General features: G+C 49.2%; 1 protein-coding gene across 1 annotated transcript in view; it reads left to right on the top strand.

The window, feature by feature from the left end:
- Nucleotides 1-26,404, top strand: part of TANC2 (tetratricopeptide repeat, ankyrin repeat and coiled-coil containing 2) — a 158,242-nt gene that overhangs the window by 86,480 nt on the left and 45,358 nt on the right. The window contains exons 9-12 of the mRNA XM_042836059.1: nucleotides 3,539-3,802; nucleotides 10,737-10,862; nucleotides 16,312-16,593; nucleotides 19,295-19,428. Coding sequence (XP_042691993.1) covers nucleotides 3,539-3,802; nucleotides 10,737-10,862; nucleotides 16,312-16,593; nucleotides 19,295-19,428 — 806 coding nt within the window. The remainder of the gene's footprint in view (nucleotides 1-3,538; nucleotides 3,803-10,736; nucleotides 10,863-16,311; nucleotides 16,594-19,294; nucleotides 19,429-26,404) is intronic.

Here is a 26,404-nt window from a genome sequence, read left to right as displayed (position 1 = left end):
CCTGCCACATGAAATAAATCTGATGCAGATCCAAGGGCTGGAAGTGGTTGTGCAGCTCTCTGTGCAGGCATGGGGAGTGAAACGAGATGAACCTGCAGTGTTTGCACAAGAGTTTCTTCTGTGCAGTGTTTGAAGCTCACTGCTCTGCTGCAGTTAAGTTTTTAATGCAACAAAATCTGTATTTCCTCCTTGAGGTTTATCCTTAATTTCTATCTACAATTAATATTGTAGCTGCTGCATGTCATTAAATGGTAACCATAGAAAACTGCTTTTTCCTGCTGTTCCATCTGCACTGTGAGCAGAAAGGTGGTGTTTTCCAGGCATGATTTTTGCCTCGAGGAGAATTGTATGGGATGGCAGAAATCCCTTTGTGTTGTGACTGGAGACAAATGCAGCATTCGTGCTCCAAGGTGCAGACTGGCTTGCAGCTACAGGAGAAGTAATGCTTATTTCCTGTAAATACCTGATATTTCTTAGCAAAGTGCAGCACTGACTGCAGTGGCATCGAGGATGCTGTCATGGATGAGCTCCTGCTTGGATATGCAGTCTTGAAAAAGACCTCTCAGATCCCCAAGTCCAACCTCACCCCATCCCACCATGCCCATCACCATGTCCCCAAGTGCCACATCCCCACATTCTGGAATACCTGCAGGGATGGGGACTCCCACACCTCCCTTGGCAGCCCATGCCAATGCATCACCACTACTTTGGTTGCTAACGTCCAACCTGACTCTGCCCTGGTGAAACATGAGGCCATCATCCCGTTGTATCGTGAGGTAGTTGGGAGAAGAAGCCAACCAAAAGAGAAGAGACCCACCCTGTAGGGATGCCTCCCCTCCTGCCATCCTCACACTGGGCTTCACAGCTCCCAGCTGCTGCCAGTGGGGCTGGAGCCGTGTGGCAGGGTCTGCACAGAGATGAATTCCTCAGTCCTGCCATCACAGGGCCTTTGTGCTCCTTAAAGGGCTGCACAGCTCTCTGATGCTTTAGATGCCCCAAATTCTGTCTGTGCTGGTATTAAATACGGTGTGGATTGGCCACCAGCTGACACACTGAAGATCTCTATCTATGTGCATCTGTGTTTGTCTGCACATGGCATTAGTGCAGTGCTGTTGGGAAGCACAGCCTGCCAGGTCCCATGCTTTCAGCACGACTCCAGAGCTGCCCCTTTGCTGTGCCCCCTGCCTCCATCCCTCCTGTGCTCCCCATCTGCAGCCTACACATGGCTGCAGCCCTCCAGCTCCACTGGAGCAGCCCAGAACTGCAGCATTCTGTCTTTTTTGGTACCCAGGTTGTGCTTTCCGGATGGATTCAGCAATGGGAAGAGCACAAAGTGCTGTTCTGTGTGCACAGCCCTGCAGCCCTTCCAGCCATGCTGCAGCACGTCCCATAACCCAGTGCAGGGCTATAGCCTGGGAAAGGCTCAGCCCAGAGAGATCTGCTCTCAGCAGATTGCCCCAGGTGAACATTCCTGCTCTGATGTGTCCGAGGTCATCAGTTTATCTTTCCCAAATCTAGAGCATGCCATCTGGTTTTGTATCCTTCTCTTTAAAGGTGGGACCCATAAGAGATTTTGCAACAACCAAGAACTGTTGGTTTCCTTTATAACCTTTGCATTGAGGAAAGGTTTCCTCTTTTGTCTCCATCAGTGTGACAGCCGCTTTGTGCTTTGATTTGCACCTCCAGGGTGCGAGGACTTCAAGTATGGGGTTCTCATGGGTGCTGCTTCAGCCCCTTTGGCACAATTCAGTGCAGCTCAGGGTTGTGGGCTGTTGGGATTCTTTTTACAGCCCATCACTGCTCGTGTCACAGTCATGAATCACAGAGCCATGAAATCTCAGAGGATTGGCCCCAAATGTGCACTGTAATGATCCTGCAGCAGAGCTGTGTGAGCATCAGCAGAAGTTTGGAACCTGTGTTTCATTTCTCAAAGTTCTGGTGGAACACAGCACAGCTCAGTGATAAGGAAGCGAAGCTCTTTAAGTTATAACTCTTAGGAGTCATATTTTGGTCGAGAGAAAAGGTAAGAAAGTGACAGTTGTTTGGGCTTAGAGCCTGCCATCTGTGCTCGAAAAAGCTTACTTTGACCCATAGTTATTTTGGTTTTTACCCTCAGTTTGGTGTATTGAAGATCTTAGCTGCTGGCGTTTCTCTGCTAAGGTTAATGAGAAATGATTAATGAGAAATAGGCTGAGGTTTCTGAGAGGAATGTTCTGTGGGTGGGATGTATTGTGCTCAGCACTGCAGCTCTGTTCCAATGGAAGTTTTACCCTAAAAAACGTATTTATCAGTGCTGGCAGCCAAAGAAACCTGTAAGCACCTTTTTTGGTTTCATCTTAGCTTCTCCCATTGAAGTGTCAGCGTGTTTACCTGACAGAAGTGGGTGTCTCAATGCCAACAAGCAGATGTGGTTCTCATCAGCTGCATGTGTTGGTTTCAGGCCTCAGAATATGTTACAGAGAGCTGAATTTTGGGACACCCGTGGGGTACACAATCATTGAGCTGACAGCATGGATGGCAAGCACAGTGCCCAGAGAGAAAAAGATAGGAAAGGTGAAGGTTGAAAGCTGCACCAACTCCGTTGGGATGGATGTGGAGTGGACATTGCTTTTACGTTGTTGTATTTGTGGATGATGAGTTGGTGGCTTTGCATGGAAGTGGTTGATGTCTCAGTGTAAAGCTCAGCGTGCGGGTGGGTGGTAATGAGGGAGTGCAGCATCCTGTGCTCCAAGAGGGATGGTGGTGGGATGTGCACTACCAGCACTTGGCCACAGAGCCACACCACTGTGCCCAGGGACAGAAATTAGCAGAGAGTTTGGCCTTGGCTTTGTATTTACCATGGGCTAAGTGAAAGTGATGCATTTCAGGGGATTTAGGAGATAAATATCTCCAGGTCCATCTATGTGCACACCCAGGGCTTAGGAAGAGTTGGAATGAAGTTGATTGTTGAGTTGAATGGTGAGTTATGTGTTAATATATCAGCAGCCCTGCTCTTGGGAACCGGGCAGTGCAAGGGGAAACAGATGGATATTGCACAGAAAGCATCCCAAAACCAGCACAAATCAAAGCACTGGGGTCAGGTTCTGAGCTGAACTCACCCAGAGGAGCAGTTGTTGGTGTGAGGCAGGTGGGGGTTCCGTCTGTGTGGCACCTCGTTGTCAGACAGTCTTTATAAACCATATTTTGTCAGGTGATGCATTCCTGAGAGCAACGTCTGGGGAGGTTGTGGCTGTGATGCAAATTGAGAGGTAGGAGCAGCGCTGCTAATGGATCATCCTTAATTGTTTCTGGGGTTGTGTGCTCTTAACGCAGCGTTGCACATCGTTTTTAATGCTCTCTGTAATTACAAACGGCTTCTATCGGTGTGAGCCCGAACGTTCTTGCAGAAGCAGTGTCATTAAGTGCAATTTCATCTCTGATTTATGTGGAATACATGACAAGTGTGGTTTTTCGGCTGCGTGGCGCCGTGCACAGCAGTGTGAGTGTGCAAGCACCTCATCCTCCCGTGCTCATTTTCTTTGTGATTCTTTCCTTCAAGCCACTTTGACGAGCTACTCCGAGAACGTGGAGCGCACAAAGTATGGAGGGGAAAGCAGCAAGGAGATGGGCTCGGGAGGCAACCTGAAGCCCTGGCAGTCCCAGAAGTCCAGCATGGACTCGTGCCTGTACCGTGTGGATGAGAACATGACAGCCTCAACCTACAGCCTGAACAAGATCCCGGAGAGGAACCTGGAGACCGTCCTGTCCCAGTCAGTGCAGTCCATCCCGCTGTACCTCATGCCACGGCCCAACTCGGTCGCAGGTAAGAGCGTGATGGTTGGATTGTAGTTCAAGGTGCAGCCCTTTCATGTCACAGCCCTTGTCCTGTGCTCCTTTCTGTAGTCATCATCGTTTAGTGGGACAAAAACTGTCTTCTCACATGCCACAGTACTTCTAAATGGAGAACTCTGGTGGGGAGAACTGTTTCTGTTGTTGTTTAATGGCTATTTTGGCCATCTGTGATGTCATTTTTACAAAGCTGTATAGCTGTACGATTATTGGCTAGGAGTTGTAAAAAAGCAAAATGTATTTTCTTCCTGCCTTGCAATACGAATATGCAGTATTTCAAACGTGAGGTCGATTCCACATCTTCCACTTCTTGTCTTCCAAAGGGAAAAAGCCAAGTGCCCAAACTTCCCTGCTGATCCTCAGAGCCTCACAGTGAAGCCAATTAGGATAAGCTATCTGCAGAATAATTGCTGTGGATCCCACCTCTCTCAATGGGACTTCACCCTGGCTGCATTAGCACACACATGTGCATGCACTGCTTCCCCTGGAGCAGCACCTGAGCTCGGCCAACAACCAGACTTCTTTTGTTCAGAACTCTCTTCATTTAATTTCAGATGCACTGTTGGAAAGGTTCTTAAATGATGTAGCAATAGCTTAGTGGTGTCTGAACACTGCTGAGGTCAGACTTCAAATTGGTACCAGTACAGCAGCAAGAGGGAGGATTAGAAATGCTGAAGCTGTACTGAAAAGCTTCTTGTTTGGAATTATTCTTTCTTGCATGCTGCTGTGTGTTTTTTGCTTGCTGGGTAACTTCTCTGGGATTGCACATGGGTGATCATTATGGGTCCTTTCTGACTTGGGGGATCCTGTGATGGTCCTGTGATGATGTTGAGATGTCTGTCTCCATAGACACGTGGGAAGGTTGAGCCTTGGTCTGTGTGCAGACCAGAATCTGTTCTGGGATAATGTCTGTCAAAGCAGCAGTGCTTCTCCACCCAGGCTGCATTGCATAACTGGATTACATTGCCTCTTTAATCCCACTCCAGACAGTCAGAGGCCCAAAAGCAATATAGGAATGAGTTTGTCATCAATGCTAAAATACAGTGTGGTGGTACAACATCTGTCACACACTCACATCTGAGAGACTGAAAGCATGGGATTTCAGCATGGAAACAAGAGATGGGAACAAAAAGAACTGAAACTCAGGCTGCAAAGCCTCATCACATTGGATTGGGGTTCATTTCTTGTGGGTGAGCCCTCACCAACACCATCAGAGGAGTGCTGGGCTGCTCACTGCACACATTGGGTTGGTTGGGTTGCCTGTGGGAGGGGTTGAGGTGGAGGTGCAACCATCCAGCAGAGCTGGGGAGCACCTCTTCCTTCTGTGTACTTGTGCTCTGGAATGTTCAACTAACACACATATTCCAGGATAAAGTGGAGTGGGAATAACGATGGAAAAGAAGGTTCAGATTAACCTGTTGGTCGTTTGATGTCAGATGTTTTTTCCCACAAGTTCAAGCGCTGCAGTGTTACATTTTCTAGCTGTTATATGAGTGATGGGAGAGGGAACCCAGCTCAGAGCTGCATGGTTGACTGCAGCCTATCTGCAAAGCATGCTGCTGCCCAAAGGCAGTGCTGCCTGCAAGCCACCTCCTCGCACCAGCATTGCACAATTTGCAGCCAGCTGGTAAACCAGATCAGTGTGCTAATTGGGCTGGAAATTAACCCTGCAGGTTGGTGAGCATGGAGCAGGGCACGTGGCCATGCTGTCTTTTATCAGTGTTCCTTGTGTGAAGCCAACCACACCTTTGCTAACACACACTGTTCTTGGTTCTGATTTGTAATGCTGCTGAATGTGTGCACAGGCAATGTGTTTACACATGATCTGTTGTAGGGATGCAGTGCATGGCAGCTCTTACACCTCGTGGCTTTGTAATGTAATATTTTTTTAAATTTTCTATTAAAGTTGTCCTTGCATAGCCTCCAGAATGGCACCAGGCTGTTTTTACACCAGACTCACAATCCACGCCATGCAGTGCATCCCTTTGGTCACCTCCAGCCCACAGACTGCAGCCGTTCTCCCAACGCGTATCGATCCAGCCTTGCATAAAACATCTTCTGAAGCAATTAAAAGCAGTTTGTTGGGAACATTTCTCTTGAAAGACCACTGGAGCACCTTGGAATGCCAGCATGGGCCGTGCACTGTGGTGGAGCACTTGGGAGATCACTTGGGTTCATGGCTTAATGTGGGAACAGTGCAGCTCTTCTCTCTTATGGGTCTGGGGGTGGGAGAAGCCCAGGGCAGCTCTGCAGCCAAGAGGGCTCAGTGCTGGCTGTTTTTGTAAGGTATAGAAAGGTGTTTTTGATTTCCTTAGGGAAGAGCTCTTCATTGAGTTAGCATTTGTCTCCTGCACTCTTCTCCCATGGATTGCTGGAGCTAAAATTCCTCCAGCCTCTTTTTGCGCTTCTCTCCAAAATTCCAAGGCTAGTTTTCTTCCCTCTGCTGTTTCTGGTTTATACTCTTTCTGCCATTTTCCTCACCCTCACTTTTATAAAGGAAATTCTTCCCAGGATGCATTCTATTTACCTTTATTTACCTACCTGCCACAGCACAGCCCAGGAAATTCCTAATTCCATCCTCTAAGCTGCACGGAAGCAGCTGCAGTGCACTGGCTGTGTGCTGCCTTTGGAAACCAAGAGGATAAGGGAATTCCCTCCCCACACTGGTGACACAGAGAGCACTTTTTGGGTGATAGCATCACCTCTCTGGAGTGTGGGCTTCGTGGTACAAAGAGCTTCCTTCACTCTGATGCTGCTGTCACCAGTTTTTCAAGCTGTGTGGCATTCACAGAGCGTAATTGAGTCATCAGCAGTTCTAATTGAAACCCCAACCTCAAAGGCAAAGAGAGAAAATAAAAGAAGAGAATAGAAAGGAGCAAAGAAGTGGATACAAAGCTGGTCGGGCTATTCCTTCTGATCACAGCAAATCGCAGCAGAGGTGGTGGTAATTCCCTGTGTCATCACATCACCTGTTCTACAAAGTGCTCTTTGCTTTTGTGCTGTACCTCTCTGCAGAGATGGAGCGTGCTCCGTTCTACTGTGGGAAACCAGAGCTGCAAGCAGCCAGAGGTTGGATCCAAGAAAAACACCTATAAAAGTAATCCCAGGTCTTCCAGCCGTTCTTTAAAGCTCAGTTGTACGGCTCAGAGCCATGAATGCATTGGCTTTGCTGTTTTACTCTTTTTATTGTTCACGGAAACTGAAAGCTGCAACAGTGTTTGCTTTCTTCCTACCTCATCCCAGGCAAACACACGCAGTCATTCATCTTGCATTCTTCCAGCGTGTCTCACAGCAATCAGCAGGAGGCACTTGGCACTGAGGCTGTGCATTCAGGCCTTTGGATGAACACAGATGCAGGGATGGCCCCAGGAAGAAGCAGCACAGGAGCTGTGTGTGAACACCTTCTGCTTGGCCCAGAGGAAAGAGAATCGATGCCAACCAGGCACAGAAGGAATTCAGATAAGACCCAAAATGTAACATTACTTAATTGTGCTCGACTCCTCTTTGCTCACTTAGAGCACACGTCCAGCCCAGCATGATGTCATTAAATCTAAATTGTATCTATTAATATGCTGAGTTGGGATGCATGGGGATCTCACCTTGCAGCAGTGCATTCTGCCCTGAGCAAACCGAGCCCATGTGTTTGGCTGCTGCATCACAGCTCTGTGCCAGGGCCTCCTTTTCCATATTCAGAGTTCATTGGGACCCTGGAAGGATTGTAGCAGCAGCACACAGGTATCATTTTTGAGGAGGTATTTGTTCCTCCTGTGTGTTCTATCTGCAGTCACAGTGTCTTGCTGCACAGAATAAACCTCACCATTGAGGGGAAGCTTTTGTGAGTTTAATAGTATATTTTATAAGATCAATTCATCTTGCATTATGTTTGAAGTACCGCAGTGCATTATCAGGAAAAAATGACTTCTGTTTCTTTGGCTGGAGGCCTCTTTAATTATTCCTCTGTTCTAAATGGGAAAGATAAATCTCAGCTGATCAGTGGGGATGCTGCAGGGATGCTCTGTGACAGAGCACTGGACGCAGCAGCGCTGGTGGTGGGAGCAGAAGGGCAGCTCTGTGCTGCTGGGAGCATCTCCCCATCACGGAAGTTGGAATGTTAGAATCCTTAGAGTTGGAAGGGACCTCTGAAGGCCATCTCTCCCAACTCCCCACAGTGCACAGAAACACCACAGCTCAATCAGGTTGCCCAGGGCCTGATCCAGACCCTGAAAAAAGGTCTTTTTCAGCAGGGCTGCACTCAGTTCTTCCGCTGGTAACGGGGTTTGCCTTGACGCAGGTGCAAGACCTTGCACTTGGATTTATTGAATCTCATGAGGTTCACCTGGGCCCACTGCTCAGCCTGTCTAGGTCCCTCTGGGTGGCATTCTGTCCCTCTGATGTGTCACCTTACCCCACAGCTTGGGGTCATCAACAAACTGCTGAGGGTGCACTCAACCCCGCTGTCAAAGTCATTGATGAAGAGATGAAAAAGTATTGGGCCCAGCACTGCGGCCCCTGGGGGCATCACTCAGCATCACAGATCTCCATCCAGACATGGAGCCGTTGTCCACCACTCTCTGACTTGATCCTGCTGCCAGTTCTTCATCCGTTGAGCAGCCCACCCATCAAATCCGCATCCTTCCGATTGGGACAGAAGGATGCTGTGGCATACCGTGTCAGAAGTCTTATTGAAGTCCAGATAGTTGACATCAGTGGCTCTTCCCGTGTCCATCGATGCAGTGACACCATTGGAGAAAGCCACTAGGTTGGTTAAGCAGGATTTGCCCTTGGTGAAGCCATGCTGGCTCTCCCGTATCAGCTCTTTGCCTTCCTCGTGCCTTAGCATCACTCCCAGGAGGATCTGCTCTGTGATCTTCCCCAGCACAGAGGTGAGACTGACAGTGCTGTGAGTCCAGTGTGGTTTGAATGCTCCACATCATGCATGGCATCTATTGGTGCCAAGAACAGATGGGCATTCAACATCCTGTATGGTTACCAGCAGGTCTGTGCTGTGTGAGCAGCACAGTCCCCGTCTCGTGGTCACGCAGCGTGGTTAGAGGTAGGATTTTCATGGTGTGCCCATGAGGGTGGAGATTGCAAGTAAAAAAAAATGGGTAGTGATCATATTATAGCATTGATGCTCTGCTCAGGGAGTAATGGGAATTTTCCAAGAGAATGCAAGTTGTTTTATTTTTAATACTGATGGATAACTGGAAGGAAAATGATTGTTGGGTTTAAGTTGTTATACGAAGTGGCAAAAAGGAGCTTCTGTCAGTGTTGATATGCTGAATGGTGATGGATAAAGAAGTGGAGTTACCAGGATGTTGAATGTCTCCGGTTATCCCTGATGATGGTCTAGAGAATTGATTGAGCCCAGAGGGGGCTGAGTGCAGGACATCTCTCTTGGAAATTATCATCCTGGGAATCTCTCAGTCTCACTTAATTTTTGGCTGCAACAAGATCTTGGAAAGATCTGTGCAGGTCCGTTAGGTGCCAGGTGGAAGGAATGCTCCTCTTCATTCCAAAATGCTCTGCTTTGTGAATCCCATGCTGTGGGACCAGAGGAAGGACCCAGCACTGTGTGAGCAGAGGGGTATATTATTTGTCTGCCCAAATGTTTACTCATTTCACAGCAAGGAATTGGAGTTGGCTTCGCCGGCAGTTTTTGAAGAAGTCACGCGATTAATTATTTTGATTTGATGTAAGAATCTTGTCATGGCACGTGAGCAAATAGTCAGGAATGGAATAGAAACAGTGCTTAGTCCCAGCAGTGCAATGGATGTATCAACAGAAGGAGGTCGGCAGAGCAGCTGGGTGCTGGGCAGGCATTGCAGCACTGCACCATTGCGTGGTCACTGGGAGTTCTGGATGGGGCTGTCAGGAAGATGCATGGGTGAGCACATATGTGAGAGATGGGCAGAGAGCAATAAATTACTCCTATTCATAGAATGATAGAATGGCCTGGGTTGAAAAGGACCACAATGCTCATCTGGTTTCAACCCCCTGCTATGTGCAGGGTCGCCAACCAGCAGACCAGGCTGCCCAGAGCCACATCGAGCCTGGCCTTGAATGCCTCCATCCAGCTCTGTGCAGAGCACTAGATTATCCTGTGAGGAAATGACTTTGGAACATTAAAGTTATGTTCTTTAGTTCAGATGACATTTTTTGCTTTTAGTTGTGTATTTTTACTGGTCACTCAAAGGTTTAGGTTTTTTGCCACACAGCAGTCCCTGTGCATCCCCAGAGTTCCCAATGTCTTTGGGATCCTGAGTGTAACAGAGGGGACAGAGTGGAACCACAGAATGGTTGAGTTGGAGGGGACCAAATCCAAACTAAGCAGCTCTTACAGAGTTGAAGGATTGTGGAGTTCAGCATAAAATCACACCATCATGAGGACTGGAAAATCCCTCTCATATCACCAAACCCAACCCCAACGCACCCCCACCATGCCCACCAACCACATCCCTCAGTGCCACATCCCCACACCTCCAGGGACAGTGACCCCACCACCTTTCTGGGCACCCTCCTCCAATGTATCACCGCTCTTTCAGATCAGTTTTTCCTGATATCCAGACATGCAGTGCATTATTGAGTTGTCTGTAACGCAGCAGGAGATGCTGACCATCAAAGACCGTGTGCGTGCAGGTTGAGTGAGTTCTGTATTGGGGGATATCAGATATAAGTGTCTCCATTTGTCTTCGTTGTTTGTGAACGTTGACAAGGGAGCAACCCAGAGCAAACACCACCAGGGCACGAGAAACCATTACCAAAACACTTCTTCATTCCAAGCTATGGGAAATCAGCCTTGCCTCATCCCAGCTGCGCTGACTCGTGGTATTGATATATTGATATACCTGCATGCTTTGTTGGCAAAAGGAAACGGGAGCTAAGATGGGCTCTCCTCTCTCTGGCAGCCACCAGCTCGGCCCACCTGGAGGACCTGGCGTACCTGGATGAGCAGAGGCACACCCCCCTGCGCACCTCCCTCCGCATGCCCCGGCAGAGCGTGGCTGGAGCCCGCGCACAGCAGGACCTGCGAGGTAGGATGAGGAGCCACGTGCGTCTGTGCGTCGCTGTGCTGGGTGGGGGATGCGCTCCTGGTCTGTGTGGATGCTCCTGCAGTTGGTCCCCGAGCTCCTCTCCCCGCTTGCTCCTCAACATCCCCCTGTTTCTGAGCGCTGGGTTCATTCAGAGGGTTGGGAGTTCTCCCCTCGGTCCCTTTGGGGTCCCTCCCTGCAGCAGGGCTGCTCACGGTGGTGGCCTTCAGGTGTCCTCTTGCTGCTCAAAGGCCTTTTGAGGGGGGAGGCTCATCTGCTTCTTCCTGGCAAGCCCCACACAAGGTCATCAGCAGTGAGAAGAAGCACCAGGGCTGGCAGTTCCACCTTCTGTTTGATTCCAGATAGATTTGGCACTGCTGCAACGCTGTGTCCGTGGGCCTTCCATCCCGTTACTCTTGGTTTGAGCTTCCAGTAGCTGTGGGAGCAGTGGTGGCCCTGCATCCGCAGCACATCCCCCATTTTGTGCTTCCTTCCCATCACCAAGTGAGCAAACAGCACAAGGGGCTCAGAGGGCGACACACAGGGGTTTCTTTGGCATCTGCTGCTGAGGGTGAGGAGGAAAAAATTTCCATTGCTGCTCTGAGAAAGCAGCTCTGGGATCTGCACAAAGCACGAGCCCCCACTTGTGGGGCAAAGAGCGTTTGTGTTGTGCTGGATCGCAGTCTGTCATGAAATCATCTTGGCTGGTGAGGCTGTTACAGAAATGGATGAGCAGCAGAAAGCAAGCTTTGACAGACAGAATTTCCATATGTTCGAGGAGAGCAGCTTGCCAAGCCTTCGTAATTTGCAGTGATTGCATCCAAAACATGGAAGTTTATTGTAGGAACAGAATCGAGTTGTTTTCCAGACGCGCTTTTGAGAAACGTAGCACGGCGTGTTCTCTTTCTTCTCTTCCTTTGTGTGTTTTCCCTTTTTGTTCATGTTGCATGGGAATAGCAGCAGTGTTTGGGTTTTTGGAACTTGTTTCTGATTGCGGTTGAAGAGAAGATGCTATTTTTAAAAAGAGGAGGGGAGAGAAGATGGTGTGAAAAAATCAAGCCAGCAGTATTTGGAAATATTTTCATGTCAATGAATATACGTTATTTGGGATTGGCTTTTTTCCCCCAAAATATGAAGGAGCCCAGATATTTCTGTGAGGTTGGGTTCATCTGCACTGCTGCAATCTCCAGCTCTTTGTTCCAACTGGAAATGCTAAACTTGAGTTCAGCTTCACTGCCTCCATTCTTGGCATCATGTTGGGGTTTGGACCCAGTGGGCTGTGGGTGCAGCAAATGCATCACAGCCCACTTATTTGGGTCCCAGCCTTTATGAATCCCAGTGCAGAGAAATTAAATGGGGATCTTGGCATCTTGGCTATTTTTTTGTGCTGCTAAGTCATTTATTTGAACCAGAAGAGCAACTTTGCAATGTAATCCCCAAGGCTAAGAGCAGTACAATGTCTGTACTGTGGCAGGTTTTTAATAGGATGGTGCAGGCTCTTTTTGGTGTTGCTATTTTGAGCCAGAGCCATTTGGAGCCTTTATGGATTTCTGTAACCTGGAATGGAACCACAGAGTGGTTGGGTTGAAAGAGACCTTGAAGATCCCCCAGTTCCAACCCCTGCTGGGGGTTGATGCTATCCAGTAGTGCCCACACTGCCCTGGGCTCCTTCCAATCCAAAGTACAAGGTGGTGCTTGGGATATATCCTGGTGGCACCCAAATGGTGCAGTGTTAGAGCACCCAGCTGCTGCCATCAGGACTTCTTTTCCTCCCAGAATGGCAGGGCTGGTGCAGTGGGAGAACCTCATTGGGTTGGGGAGGCTCATGGGCATGGAGGCTCATAGAATCATTGGAAAAGATCACCAAGATCATCCAGTCCAACCATCAGCCCATCAAGTGGGGCTGCCCAGACTCGGTGCTGCAATGGACCAGGACTGTTGGCCAATACAGACCGTATGGCAGTTGTTTCCCTTAAACTCTTTTCTGTAATTTTTAGTTTTTCCCTCTGATGCTTATTCCATGCTGCAGCCTTTTGGGTCTATTACAGCACAGTCCAGTGTCTTCAGACATGCAGTCTGTGAAAAATAAGCACAGGTTTCATGGTGATGAATGGAGGCACTTAAGATGACACTTGAAAGAAGCTGCAGTCTGAAGCAAGGAAAGGAAATAAATTCAACATTTGTCTAATTTATGGGCTCCTATTTACCAAAGAGCACATTAGATGCTGATAGATATTGTGTTATTCAGAACCACATTTCACTGCAATAAATATTAAAGTGCTTCTTGCCCGGGCTTTATCTCAAGATGTTGGCAATACCCACATTGTGCATCTCAGCCCCACACGGGCTTCCTTTGGACAGCAAGATGCATTTCCATCAGGAGCTCAAATGCTTCTGGAGCAAAATACCAAACAAATAATGAGCTGTGGGCGCTGGTTGTCAGCAGTCTGAGAAGGCAGGTGGTTTCTGGACAGGCATTGAAGGTTCTTTCAGCAAAGTAAGGTGACACAAACTTAAATGAAGCAGCAGAGGACGCCCTGTGTGGTGCAGGGTGAGCTGTGATTCCTGCTTGTTGGCAGCCCAGTGGGTTTTGTTCAGTTGTGCATGTAGTACAACCACTTCACTTGGATTTAACTGATGTTTTCAGCTGCAAAAAAAAAAAAATTAGAGCCAGGAGAGATGTGGCAGACAGTGGCAGTGCTTCAGCTTGGGGTTGAGAATATTTCTCAGACTCTACCAAAGCTTGCACAGTATTTCATTGATGCTGTTACACTGCCATGAAAATGTGATGCTGCCAGATTTGATGCTGTCCCACGCTGATACCCATAAGGATATGGGTTTAAGTTATGATATTATCAGAAGTTCTGGGTGTTTCCAGCCTAAGTTCTACATAATGCCTCATTGGAAATGAATACAAACCAAGCATTTGTCAGTGTTTTACTGGCTGTGTGTTTTGCAAGGGCTGAAGTCAGTTCAAGGACTAAAACAGTTCATCCAGAAGGTGTGCACACGTCCTCACCCTACATTTCTGAGCCTCTTCAGCCTCTTTTTCAGAGTTCTTTCCATTGATTTCTGCCCCAAGTGTTGAAGCTGCAATGCTGCCTCCCTTCTCCCTGCTTCCCCTTCTCTTGTGACCTGGTGCTTCATTGCATTTTGTTCAGTCCTTAGCTATCAGCTCAGCTTCTGAGAGCAAGGATTTGTTGTTCTGCAGAATGGAGCTGGTGGAGGCTGCAGCTGTGGCTCAGCAGAGCCTTACATCACTTGGAGCTCTGCATGGAGTTTGCTGGCTTGCTCTGCTGTGACCCAGGGGGCTGACAGGGCTGCAAGACTTGGCAGACAAGTGAGCACATCTCCGCTGGGGCCGTGTTGAGCCTTCTTCAGGGCTGTGCCTATTCATGTCCAAGTTTAGGACAGCCTTTGTCTTTATGGGATGCAGCAGTTGGCAATGCATCCGTCCTCCCTTTTGGAAAGAAATGGGGATTTAAGTCTGTTTGCCCCCCACGTAAACTGTGTCCCACAGCTTAATTAGGGACATCTTTTCATTAGCTCCTGAGGCCATTTGGTACCTGGTGACCATCTGGCTCACACCTGCATGGGCTCCATGCTGCTTTCAGGAAAGCACTGCCATACATCCCCACTCACCCATCCCATAGGCACAGAGCTGCAGCTTACCAACCCCCAGTCTGAGCTCCGTGTTTTAAAACCAAAGCAGTCACCTGCTGTCTGCGTGGCCACTTCCCGAAAGTTTCCCCTTAAGAAATCATCTCAGCAATAGAGTGTGAAGGAGCAGCAGCTGTCTCTGCCAGCACAAAGTGCTTCCATCCGTTTCTTTTTTGGGTATATGTGTATCATCTCCCAGTTACAGACCTTCCAGGCAGAACGAGCCGTATGAGTTGATCCTTCTGTTCCCAGGTTGGCACCGGGTTGGTGTGGAGTTCCTGCTTTTTTTAGGCCTGCGTTCCCTAGATAGCTTGCACTGAGTGGAAAGAACGGCAGATACCTTCTCCCTCCACCCCGAAATGTTCCTGCAAAGGTTTCCAGTCTGGTTTAGTTTTAGTTATTCACTTGATAATAATCCAAAGGTGGAACGAATGCAGAGCCGAGAGCTGAGCATGGCAGCAGCAGAAGCCATGCAGCAGTCCCTGTGCCTGCCCAGAGATCCAATGTCTTTGGAATCCTTAGCGTTGCAAGGAGGGGACAACGTGGAATCATAGAAGGGTTGAGTTGGAAGGGACCTTAATGATCAGCTGGTTCCAACCCCCCACCATGGGCTGTTCTGGGATGCAGAGCTGAGGAATGTCCCCAGCTGCCCTGACTCTGGCAGCCCATAAAAACAAATGACGGTGTTAATTTGGAAACAAACTCCAGCTATGGCCAAGTCATTAGATAAAAACAAAACATAGCAGGCTGCTTTTTTGGTGCTTCGTGCCTCTTTTAAACAGAGATGAAAAGATTCCGGATGCAATGAAGCCATTTGTAGCTCTCTTTCATTACCTTCAGAGGAATTAATTAACCCACAAACGCTTCTGATTTTCCCTTGATTGCCAAAGGGATGCACTTGAATTTCTCCTCCCTCCTCCTGCTAGGCTCTGAGGAGCTTTTCAAAAGATGAGCTTGCATGCAGAAGTGGGGAAATGAGCCCAGCCAGCTTCTGCATTTCTGGCTGCTGGTGCTGCAGTGTGTGTGGCAGGTCAGGAGTGCTTCCTGTGGTACACACAGCCTTACCTGTCCCTGCACGCTGGGCTGGGCTGTGCTCATAAACTTCATGTCTGGCAGGGTGGGCTTTGCTTACTGAGTTCTTGGACAAACAAGGGGTATTCTTGGGTGCTTTCTGCCGGGACTGCTAGGGGCTGGAGCCCGAGTCATGGAATCATGGAATGACCTGGGTTGAAAAAGTCCTCAATGCTCATCTGGCTCCAACCCCCTGCTGTGTGCAGGTCACCAACCAGCAGCCCAGGCTGCCCAGAGCCACATCCAGCCTGGCCTTGGATGCCTGCAGGGATGGGGCATCCACAGCCTCCTTGGGCAACCTGTTCCAGTGCCTCACCACCCTCTGGGTCAAAAACTTCCTCCTAATATCCAACCTAAACCTCCCCTCTCTCACTTTAAAACCATTCCCCCTTGTCCTATCACTACCCACCCCCACAAACAGCCATTCCCCCTCCTGTTTATACTCTCCATTCAAGTACTGGAAGGCCACAACAAGGTCTCCCTGGGGCCTTCTCTTCTCCTTTGTCCACTCACTTCTATGATATTTTTAGTGGAAAGGACCCCATTCTCCTTCATTTTAGCCTTTGTTGCAGAGCAAATGAAGCAGCTGCAAGGAATGTCTGCACTAGCTTCAATTCTTTTTCCCTCTTGCAACGAAAAGATGCCCAGCAAACAGCAATCAGGCCAGTAGTTACGCGCAGTTGGCATTAACACACAGTTCTGTCCCGGCGTTTGTTTGCAGTGCGCTTTGCACCCTACCGACCTCCAGACATCTCCCTGAAGCCGCTGCTCTTCGAGGTCCCCAGCATCACCACCGAATCCGTCTTCGTGGGCCGGGACTGGGTGTTCCACGAGATCGATGCACAGCTGCAGAGCTCCAACGCCAGCGTGAACCGCGGTGTGGTGATCGTGGGGAACATCGGCTTTGGGAAGACTGCCATCATCTCCAGGCTGGTTGCACTCAGCTGCCACGGCACTCGCATGAGGCAGATCGCATCCGACAGCCCGCACGCCTCACCCAAACGTAAGTGTGGCACTGTGCAGCTCTTCAAAGCCTGCAGCCTAACCAAACCCTGACCCGAAACTAAGCTGACCATCACCTATCCAGAGCCTAACCTAGTCTAACCCAGCGTAACCTAAACTGCCCCACCTAGCCCTAACCCTAACCTAACCCTACCCTAACCCTAAGGAGTCCCTAACCCTAACATAGCCCTAACCTAACCTAACCCTAATCCTAACAATTTACCCTAATCCTAACCTAACCCTAACCCTAACCCTAGCCTAATCCTAACCTTAACTAAATCCTAACCCTAACCTAACCCTAACCCTAACTAAACCCTAACCCTAACCCTAACCCTAGCCTAATCCTAACCTAACCCTAACCCTAACCAAACCCTAATCCTCACCCTAACCCTAACCCTAACCAAATCCTAACCTAACTAATACTAACCTAACCTTCTAACCTAACCCAACCTTAACCCTAACCCTAACCCTTGTCTTTTTACTTCTGCAGTGTTCTTAGGGAAAAAGATACCGTTCTCCTTCAGTTTAGTCTTTGTTGCAGAGCAAAGGAAGCAGCTGCCAGGAATCTTTGTGCTATTTGTGATGCAAATGTACTCTGTGAAGGGTCATTATAGCTGTCTCTTTATTCCCTGCCTTAGAAGGATCACAGATTTTCTCCCATCAGAAAGACTCCAATGCTTCTTGCAGGTCCTCTATGATTACAAATCCTCTCTGAGGATTTTCTTCAGGACCAGGCTGGATGAGGCCATGGGCAGCCTGCTCCAGTCCCAGCACTGGAGGTTGGTGGCCCTGCTGTGACAGGGTTTGGAACCCAGTGATCTTTGGGGTTCCCTCCAACCTAAGCCATTCTGTCATTTTGTTGCCCTCCTAATTTCCCATACAGACTCAGTGTGTGATGCTGTAGAACCCCATGTGGGTTTGACAGCCAGGACTGCTCTGCCTCCCAATCCCATCCAGTTTGCAGGTGGAGATGGCAGCATATTCCAACCACTCTGATCCTAGTAAGTAAGACAGGACTGAAAATACCAGGTTCTGTACCTAAGGACATCTTCAAGGATCTAGGTCAGTGTATCTCAGAGACACTGTGGTTAAATCTGTTTACTGGAATCCAGTGCTCTGAGCCATGGAGAGATATCTGAGATGTCACCGCTCGGTGCCGTGTTGAGGAGTGCCACTTGTCAGCACTAACCCAGCAATGCAGGGTGAAAGGCAGGCCTGGTTTCTATATTTTAGCTGTAACTCTGCAGAGCAGAGCCTCCCCAGTCTTCTGGGAAGGATTGTGGGATTTAAAAGATTACTGCACTGAACAGCACCCCTCATGCACCATTCATGCACAAAGGGCAGAGATCCTCACTCACCCAGTGCAGCCCTTGAGTTCACACTCAGGTGTGCCATGAGGTTAAAGCTGAGTGATTCCTCGGTGTCAGTCACTGAGGTGAGGACTTTAGAATCACTCAGTTTTATTTTCTGAAGCCTCCACAAAAGCCCTGAGTGTAGCTCTAGAAGATAAGAGCTGCTCTAGTGATGTCACAGGCTGAAAGAAGCTGAAAGAAGAAGCTCTGTAATGTCTGTGTTGAGCAATAAAACGCTAACTGGCTGCCCTGACTGTACTGCAGCACTTGTGTTATCAGCATTAGCAAACTGGAATAAATGCAGCCTCATACCATTAATTCCTGGCTCAGAAAAGCAGTGCAGGTGAAGGTAGTGTTGCATGCTCAAAATTGACATTGTGCGTCTTTGCTTCCATAGGCACAGCTGTCCTCCTTCGTTGTTTGCCATTAAGTGGGTCATTGTTTCCATTGTGATTTCAGGTTGAGCTCAAGGATGCATTGCAGCAATGTATCCAGGCCAGTCCTCTGCCAGTGCAGTCTGTGCTTCAGATTGCTGCTTTTAAAGCATTCCTGTAACTGATAAATCAGTATTTAGGCATCACCAAGTTCTGCATGTCTTAGTGTCATTCAGTAATACTCTGAGTGCCTATGAGTGTGAAGGTTAGTAGTTTGGGGATGTTAACCACAAAGGCCAGGTGAGTGAACTGTTCTGCTTTTAAAGCTTTCTGCTTTTCTAAAATGCAAGAGAAATGGCTGAAATGCAATAAGAAGCAGATCACATATGGCAGAGGTGATCCCAATGTAATTCATTATTTACTTGCAAGACTTGTCCAGAACGTGGTGCTGCTCTTGCTTCTCTCCCTCTGATGGCACTGGTGGCCTTCAGAAGAAGCACTGGCTCTAGCACGATGTTGATTTATGCTATAAAACTGGCACATCATTCAGAGCAATTTTCTGTCTCCATTCAAGGAAAACCCAGAACTAAATGAGTGAGTGATGGTTCCTAACAAAGGAAGACCTGTTAGCCAAAGTGCAGAGCATGGAGAGCTCTGAGATAGCCCAAACTCAAAGGTAGAGCATACTTCCATGAGTGTTCTATTCACTCATTGTGATTTAAATCAATGAAGTTACACTGGAGAAGATGAGGACAATGAGCTTAAAGCTTTATCTTAGCTCTTCCCATCCAGCTCCCAAAAGAAAGCTCCCCAGGAGCTCCGTGCTGCCTGGAGGTGTCACCTTCCCCCACTGCCCAGAGCGCAGAGCATTGGTGGAAGGTGCCACTGCCAGGAACAGACTGCTGGGAAGTACCAGCGTGACGGCTGTTGGCTGTGCTCATCCCTCAGCAGTTCCAAACCTCTTTCTTTGAGACAGACGTGGATGCAAACAGAGAGCTGCCCTTAACCCAGCCGCCTTCTGCTCACTCCTCCATCGCCAGTGGGAGCTGCCCGGGGACCCCCGAGATGCGCCGGCGCCAGGAGGAGGCCATGAGGCGGCTCGCTTCCCAGGTATGGCAACATTTGGGATGGCTGCAGGCCTTGGGAAACTCTCTGTTGTCATGGAGATCTCTGGGAAGCTCTCCTGTCCTGCACCGCTTTGGCAGCTGGGAAAAGTGCGCATCCTGGGGGAGCAGAGAGGAAGAACTGGAAGGAGTTTTATTACCCTCAGAAAGTTTCTTCTGTAGGAGGGAATTGCCGTTACGTCGAGTGCACTCACTTCTAATCGTGAGGCTTGATCTTTTCCAGCCACCATTACAGTAGCGGATGTGTTACAGGATGGCACAGCTGCCAGAGTGACCATTGCTTTTCCTCAGCAGTGGAAAGCAGATTGCTTCCCTTTGAAAGGGGTGGGTTTCAAACAGCAGTAAAGGAGCAGGCTGCATGGGGTGCATGTGGATGGTGCAGAACAGATCCTTTTGTGAGCACTACACAAATGCCTTGGTGTTCTGATAAGCGCAGGCTGTACGTAGTGGTGTTTGTTGGTGTGGGTGAGCTGTGCAGCTTGCATTTCATTGTGATCCTGGGATTTAGCCCTATTTTGTGATGGTGGGAAGGTGCCGTTGTGTTGCTGTGAAATCCAAAGGGCCTGCTCCTCCCCCAGGGTTTGGAGGATGTGAGCAGTGATGCTTTCCTGTTGCCTGTTCCCCTTTGGAGAGGAAAATACCAAGCAATGTCTTTGTTCTCTGTCACCACCGGGACGTGTTTTGCTTGGCTTTCAGAGCCAGATTCTGTCTTGTGCTGTCTGCTTTCCGCTGCACCCAGATGGCAAAGGCAGAGAGCGTGCAGTTACTGTGTAAATAAATACTGGGACTTGATATTCTCCTCTTCCACATGGAGCTCTTGAAAGGAATGCAGCGGGCAGCTCTGCTTTCATTCAGAGCGCGTTAGTCATCGTGCTTCTTGTCAATCTTCACCATTACAGGCTGCCAGAAGGCAGCAATGCGTGCTATCTCTGCCTCAAGCACCTAATCTGTCCAGACTTTCTTCCCATGAGTGCTTCAGTAATCCTGCTGGATACATAACTGATAAATGGGTACAGTTTTAGCTTCGGTTTCACACTGAAGAAGGTGAGGGACGTGGTTTTTTCAAGCTGTGTGTCATAGCTGGAGCACAAAAGATGCACTGAAGCTTTTTTGCATCTCTGGTCGCTTGTTATGAGAATAAGAAATAATCTTCACAGCCAAAATGTGAAGTTAAAATAGCTTGACTGCACACCCCTTTAGGAAGGGGTTTTAAAGCCCCATTCATCCCATAGCCAAAGGTTGGGGAGATGTGCCACCTCCGGTGCTCACTGCAGGACTGCAGCATTCTGCTGCAATTCTTCATCTCCCAGTCAGCCTCCAATGCTGCAAACGCAGACAGATTCCAGAAGTAAATGTCACTGCTTCCTTCCAACGTGAGGCCGCCCTGAGCAGGTGGATGCCAGGGGTGATGAGCTGACATGGAGCTTCTGGGAATGGCTTCTGCTGCTCAGGTGGCTGACAGCACACAGGAACTTGGGGAAGCTTCGTAGTTCCACACAGGAGGTTGGGTCCATTCCCAGTGCTGCTGTGAGCCTCGGGCTCCTTGGAGATCAGCATCTCCTCAGCCTGCTCTGCTTTCCTGTTACTGATAGAAAAGTGATCCGTGCAGCCAACCATCTTTGGGTGTCTGATGTTAGGAAGGGTATATGATGAGTGATTGGTTGTCTTTCAGGTTGTGCTACAGCAGCACAGAGCCATCGAGTGGCTTTGGTTGGAAGGGACCTTGCAGGTCATTGGGCTCCAACCCCACACAGGCTTGTATGGAATCACTGCAGTTCAGCATGGGTTCAAATCCTGATTCAAAGCATGGCATCCTGTCACAAACAGACTTGTACTGAAAATATAGCAGGCTTTGAGGTTTGGTTTCTCTCACCTTGCACGTTTCAGTTCCATACCAAAAGCAGTTCTGGTTTTATTGCATCAGAGCAGTCCAGCATGTCACAGACACAGCCTGATGGATCAGCAAGCCTCTGGAAAGGAAGTAAAGGCAAATGAAATGGGTCAGGGTGTTGGTCAAAGGATGGCTGGAGGTTGTGATGCATTCCTGTAACATCCAGGGCAGAGCGCAGCACCACTGCTGGATGCGTGCTGTCAGCAGCAGATAAATGGGTTTGCTCAGAAGGAGCAGTGCTGTGTGATGTCCTCCCAGGTAAAACAAACACTGCCTGTTCCTCCACAGCTGCACAGGTTTTGAAGTCTCTGAGTGACACCGGGAGAAAAAGGATTACTGACCCGGCAACGTAATTGAAAATCCATTAAAATAACAGTTCTGAGCTCTTTGTTCTGTGTGTGATCCCCTCGGTTGGAAACTCGGTCATTCGTGTCTAAGTTGCCATTGAGAAATCACAAATGTGTTGGTTGCTCGAGGCTTTGAAGGTGCTGGAGTCTGAAATAGAGCAAATGGCCCTAATGGTCTCCGTCAGCAGTTGTGGTTAAAGGCATCCGAGGGTCTGAGGCCACGTGCTCCTACAGGGCAGGAAAACACTCACACTGCTAAGCTCAACTCTGTGCCCAGGGCCCCATCTGAGAAAGAAAAGGAGAAATGCTTTGGTTCAGGAGGAAGGGAGAGCAAAGCATGTTCCTGCATCAGGAGCTGAGGAATGAAATACGGATTCCTGGCAGCCTGCTTAAAGTTCTTGTTCCACTGGCTGAAGAAGAAAGGGTGACCCTTAGGTTGGGCCGTTGGAAGAACAGTCCTTGCACACACGTTCTGTAGTTGCTGCTTTAATGGAACAGGTTGGAATTGAAGGGAGAAAGAAAGTGGTGACAGTGATGGACAGCTGCAGTCAGGAGTCTGTTAGGAGATACGAATCATATGTGAGGAGATAGATAACAGCATGTGCATGTTCTGCTTTCCAGGCTGTGCAGTGGTCATCATGTCAGAGCAATGCAGGTGGGCATGAAAGAGGATTGCTGATATTTTAGGAGGCTGAAGGAGCAGCACGCTGGTGGGAAGTGCCCACTCCCTTCCTTCTGAAAATGTCACCTACCCCAAAAACTGAGGAGCTGTGTGCTTCTAGTGGCAGGAATGACAGGAGAATAGTTGCTTTTCCTCCTCTGGATGCTCAGGGTGGGACTTGGCTGTCTGTTCTTCACGCAGTGAGTTCCTTGGGCTGAGGTTTGCTCATCGCTCTCGTTGTTGGAGATGAGCAAATGATTAATGTGAAAATGAAGTGCCTGCAGCCCACCAGCAGGAGCACTGCTAAGGCTCCTCTCTTCCTCTTTGCCACCCTGGAAAAGAGCATTGTTTTGCTTTATCCTCAGGTTTGGTGTTCACCAGCAAACGGAGCAAAATGCTTAGGAATGAACCGATGTACAGAAAAGTACTGGGTGCTTTCTGGCAATGGGAAACAAGCCAACCCCGACTCATTTAAGGGTCTTTTGAAGTTCTTGCCAATGGTTCTTAGGAGGAAAAAAGCCATCATGAACAGTGGGCCAAGTCCTGTCCCCCCCAGCCCTGCTGGTTGCTGTTGGATTTGTGGTATCACTGTCCTCCCTTGGACCAGGAATGGGTTCTGTTGTGTGAGCAGCAGTTGTGGTAGGAAGGGTCGGATGCGCTCTGGGGGCATCTAATGAAAGAAAACAAGGAGCTTAAAACTGAGATTGCTCTGTTCCTTTTGTCGTTTCTCCCCTTACCCCTCCATCCTCCTGAGATGCTGTAAGTGGAAGTGGTGTGATGGCCACCCTGAAGGATCAGTGCAGAAAATGCTGGAAGTGCAGCGATGCTCCATGTAAGCACTGCAGCCCAGTGCTGGTGGGACTCACAGGGAGTGCTGGGGAAAAGGCAAAGCTCCAAGTCTTGCTGCCAACCCCAGGCTGCATTGGAGGCTGCGGTTGGGTGCTGCTGTTTGGAGAGGGATGGAGTAATGCGCCAGGAAACACAGCACTGAGAGCAGCACAACTCAGCTAGCAATATTAAATGTATGGCAGCGTTCATTGTTCCTTAGCAGTGATTTCTGTCAATTTCCCAATATATTTTTTAAAGGCAGCATTAATCCTCTTGCTGGGAACTTTGCTGGCACAGAGCCCTTTTTCCCCTCCAGCCCAGAGGAGCGGAGGCAGCAGGGCCACAGATGTCCCCCAGCCATGAGGAGGTACAGCCTGCTGGGCAGCTCCTGCCTGCAAAGTTCCTCTTCCATCTCCACTCCATCCCTGCCCTCTGCAGCAGTCTGTAGCTTAAAGAGGGAGGACAGCAGGGTTTGTCTTGCCAGATCTGGCAGACTCAGAAGCCACAAGCAAAGCTACTTGACTTGCAGCACTCACCCTGACACTTGCACGTGAAACATGAGCATTCCTGGCTGCGTGCTTGGTTGGCCTTTTGTTCAAATATATTTATGCACACATTATGGAAATAAGTTCACAGGGCTGCTGGATGCATTTGAAAGCAGCCCTCTGCCGTGGAGCAGCTGCCAGATCTCAGCAGTGCCAGGAAGGCTGCCCAGCCTGGGCTCATCCTGCAGGAGATGCACAGCAGTGTTCTGGTGAGCTGAGCACAGCAGAGCAGAGCTCTGTGTTGTTCTTAAACTCATCTGGGTTCCTCAGTGCCTTGGTGTAGGGAACCTGCTTTGGCAGGGGGGTTGGACTCGATGATTTCTGGAAGTCCCTTCCAACCCCTACAATTCTGTGATTCTTGTACTTGTGAACGTATTGGCTGATTGCACAGAGCAACTGCAAGGTTGCTCCAATGTTTGAAAGGTCCTTCCAGTGTTAGAAAGTAGCATAAAAACAGGAGGGGAAACAACTGTTTACTGAGGGTGGATGGTGACAGGACAAGAGGGAATGGTTTTAAAGTGAGACAGGGGAGGTTTAGGTTGGATATGAGGAGGAAGTTTTTGACATAGAAGGTGGTGAGGCACTGGCACAGGTTGCCCAAGGAGGCTGTGGATGCCCCATCCCTGCAGGCATTCAAGGCCAGGCTGGATGTGGCTCTGGGCAGCCTGGGCTGCTGGTTGGTGACCTGCACACAGCAGGGGGTTGGAACCAGAAGATCATTGTGCTCCTTTTCAACCCAGGCCATTCTCTGATTCTGTAATTCTATGAAATTGCAAGGCTTTTAAATCCAAGATGTGCTCCACACCTCTGCTGTTTTGTACCTTTTTCTTCCTATTTTTTTACTCTCCTCCATTGCAGTACGTTCAAATTTCACTTCCTCTGAGTGGGTGGGTGAGTGGTGTGGCTCAGTCAGTGTGGCACAGCTTCCTCACCCCCAGATGTTCCTGGGTTACATTCAGCTGGTGCTTCAGCTCAGCAGAAAGAGCCCAGCGATGTCTGAGCAGCACAGAGCCACATCCCACTGACCTCTGCATCTCAGCAAGGGCTGACAGCCACAGCTTGATGGGTTCAACTCAGGAGGGGAGAAGTGTGGCCGTGTCCCCTCTGGTTAGGATCACTTCCCCACTATCCCTGAAGGTGTTGTCCTTTATTCACACAGGATTGTTGATGGCTTCAGTACACGGTTTAAATAACCACTGAAAGCCATCTTTGCTGGGTTTCTGGCTGCTGGCTGGCTGCTTGTGGATGCAGCACTTAAACAGATGAGCCTGAAAGGCAGCACAGCACTAATGGATTATCCCATACACAGAGCTGGGGAGCTGCTTTTTCATTGCGTAGCTCACTCTGCTAACTTCCTTCCCCACCCTTCCAGCCATAAGGCAGAGCATCACTACCATTGCTGTGGGCTATGGAAAGAAAGGAGCCCTCCCACCTCGTGTGGAGGTGGAAGGATTAGTTTCTCTGAGCCCTGTGACATTAATGAGCTTCAGAGGGCATTTGCTGGCAAACTCAGCTATCTAAAAATAATGAGCATTCCTCATAAAGTGGGTCACCCCATCCACACACACCGGTCATGTGCAGTGAATAAAACACAGCCGTGCTGATCTCTATTTATATGATGACAGCCAACGTTCTGAGTGGCAGGCGGCCTTTTGGCAGGTGGAAGCACATTGACTCGAAGCTGTTTTGTACAGGTCAAAAGGAGATCAGTCTTATTAGGGGCAGAAATATGGCTAGAATGCAGAGCTGAAGCGGTTGGTTGGGAGCAGGGGAGCATTGGGGGGGGTTGCTGTGGGTGCAGGGAAGTGGGGTTTGTCCTTCCAGGCTGGTGGGGCTGGAGGAGGATGGAGGAACCATCAGGAGGGAGCTGAGACAGGGCAAGCAGAGCGTGATGGCAAAGGAATGCTTCTGAAAGGGAGGATATTGCTTGTCACAAATAGTGCCAGAGAACTCCTTTGAACTGGCCTGTCCTATTAAGTAAAAATAACTTGTTTCCCCTGAGCCATCTCAGCCCCTTTCTCCTTTGATGCATACTGTCCTCCCAGCTCCATATTCCTGCTCCTGGCCTATGCCCCCAAGCTCTCCTCTTTTCCCCCCCAGCTCGCTCTCTTTGCTCCTTTGTGCTTTATGGGCAATGCACAATCTCTTCTGTTCCTCATTTTTCATGCTCTGTGTCCTTTCTGCTCTCTTCCTGCTGCTTTCCCATAGCTCTCCCTCCTGTTCCAACAGCATCTTCTGTTACTCTTGGAATAGCTGCGCTGCTTTTAACGTGTCATCCTTTTTCTTCAAATAGCTGTTCTCGTAGATCTGATCTATATGGGGAGATCTTTTTTTTATTTTTCTTCCTCACATGCAGTTCTTTCTCAGCTGAACCAAAATCCCCTTTGGGTTCAGCAAAGCTTAACACCCGTGTTGCACAAAGCAGCTGAAAGGGGGAGCGCAGCCCCAGGGAGCAGCGTGCAGGGCTGAGGGGCAGGGAGAGCTGCAGGAAGGGCAGAGCAGAAATCACTTCTGCTGGGCTGGGCTGGACAGCAAACACAGCATCCTGGAGAGGGTGAGCGAGAATGGAGCAAAGCAGGGCAGAGGAAAGGCAGTCTGGATTGAGATGGGTACAGGAGTTTGGGTAGAGGGAGACATGGGGAGTGGTGCGGTGGAAAGAAGAGCATGGCTGGTGTTGGGAAAAACAGGGA

The sequence above is a fragment of the Centrocercus urophasianus genome, unplaced genomic scaffold (genome assembly GCF_019232065.1).
Source record: "Centrocercus urophasianus isolate 14NV4802_14NV808 unplaced genomic scaffold, USGS_Curo_1.0 seq_57, whole genome shotgun sequence".
In the NCBI taxonomy this organism is placed as follows: domain Eukaryota; kingdom Metazoa; phylum Chordata; class Aves; order Galliformes; family Phasianidae; genus Centrocercus; species Centrocercus urophasianus.
The sequence above is the reverse complement of the archived record's forward strand: the minus strand, read 5'-3'. Positions and strand labels throughout refer to the sequence as shown.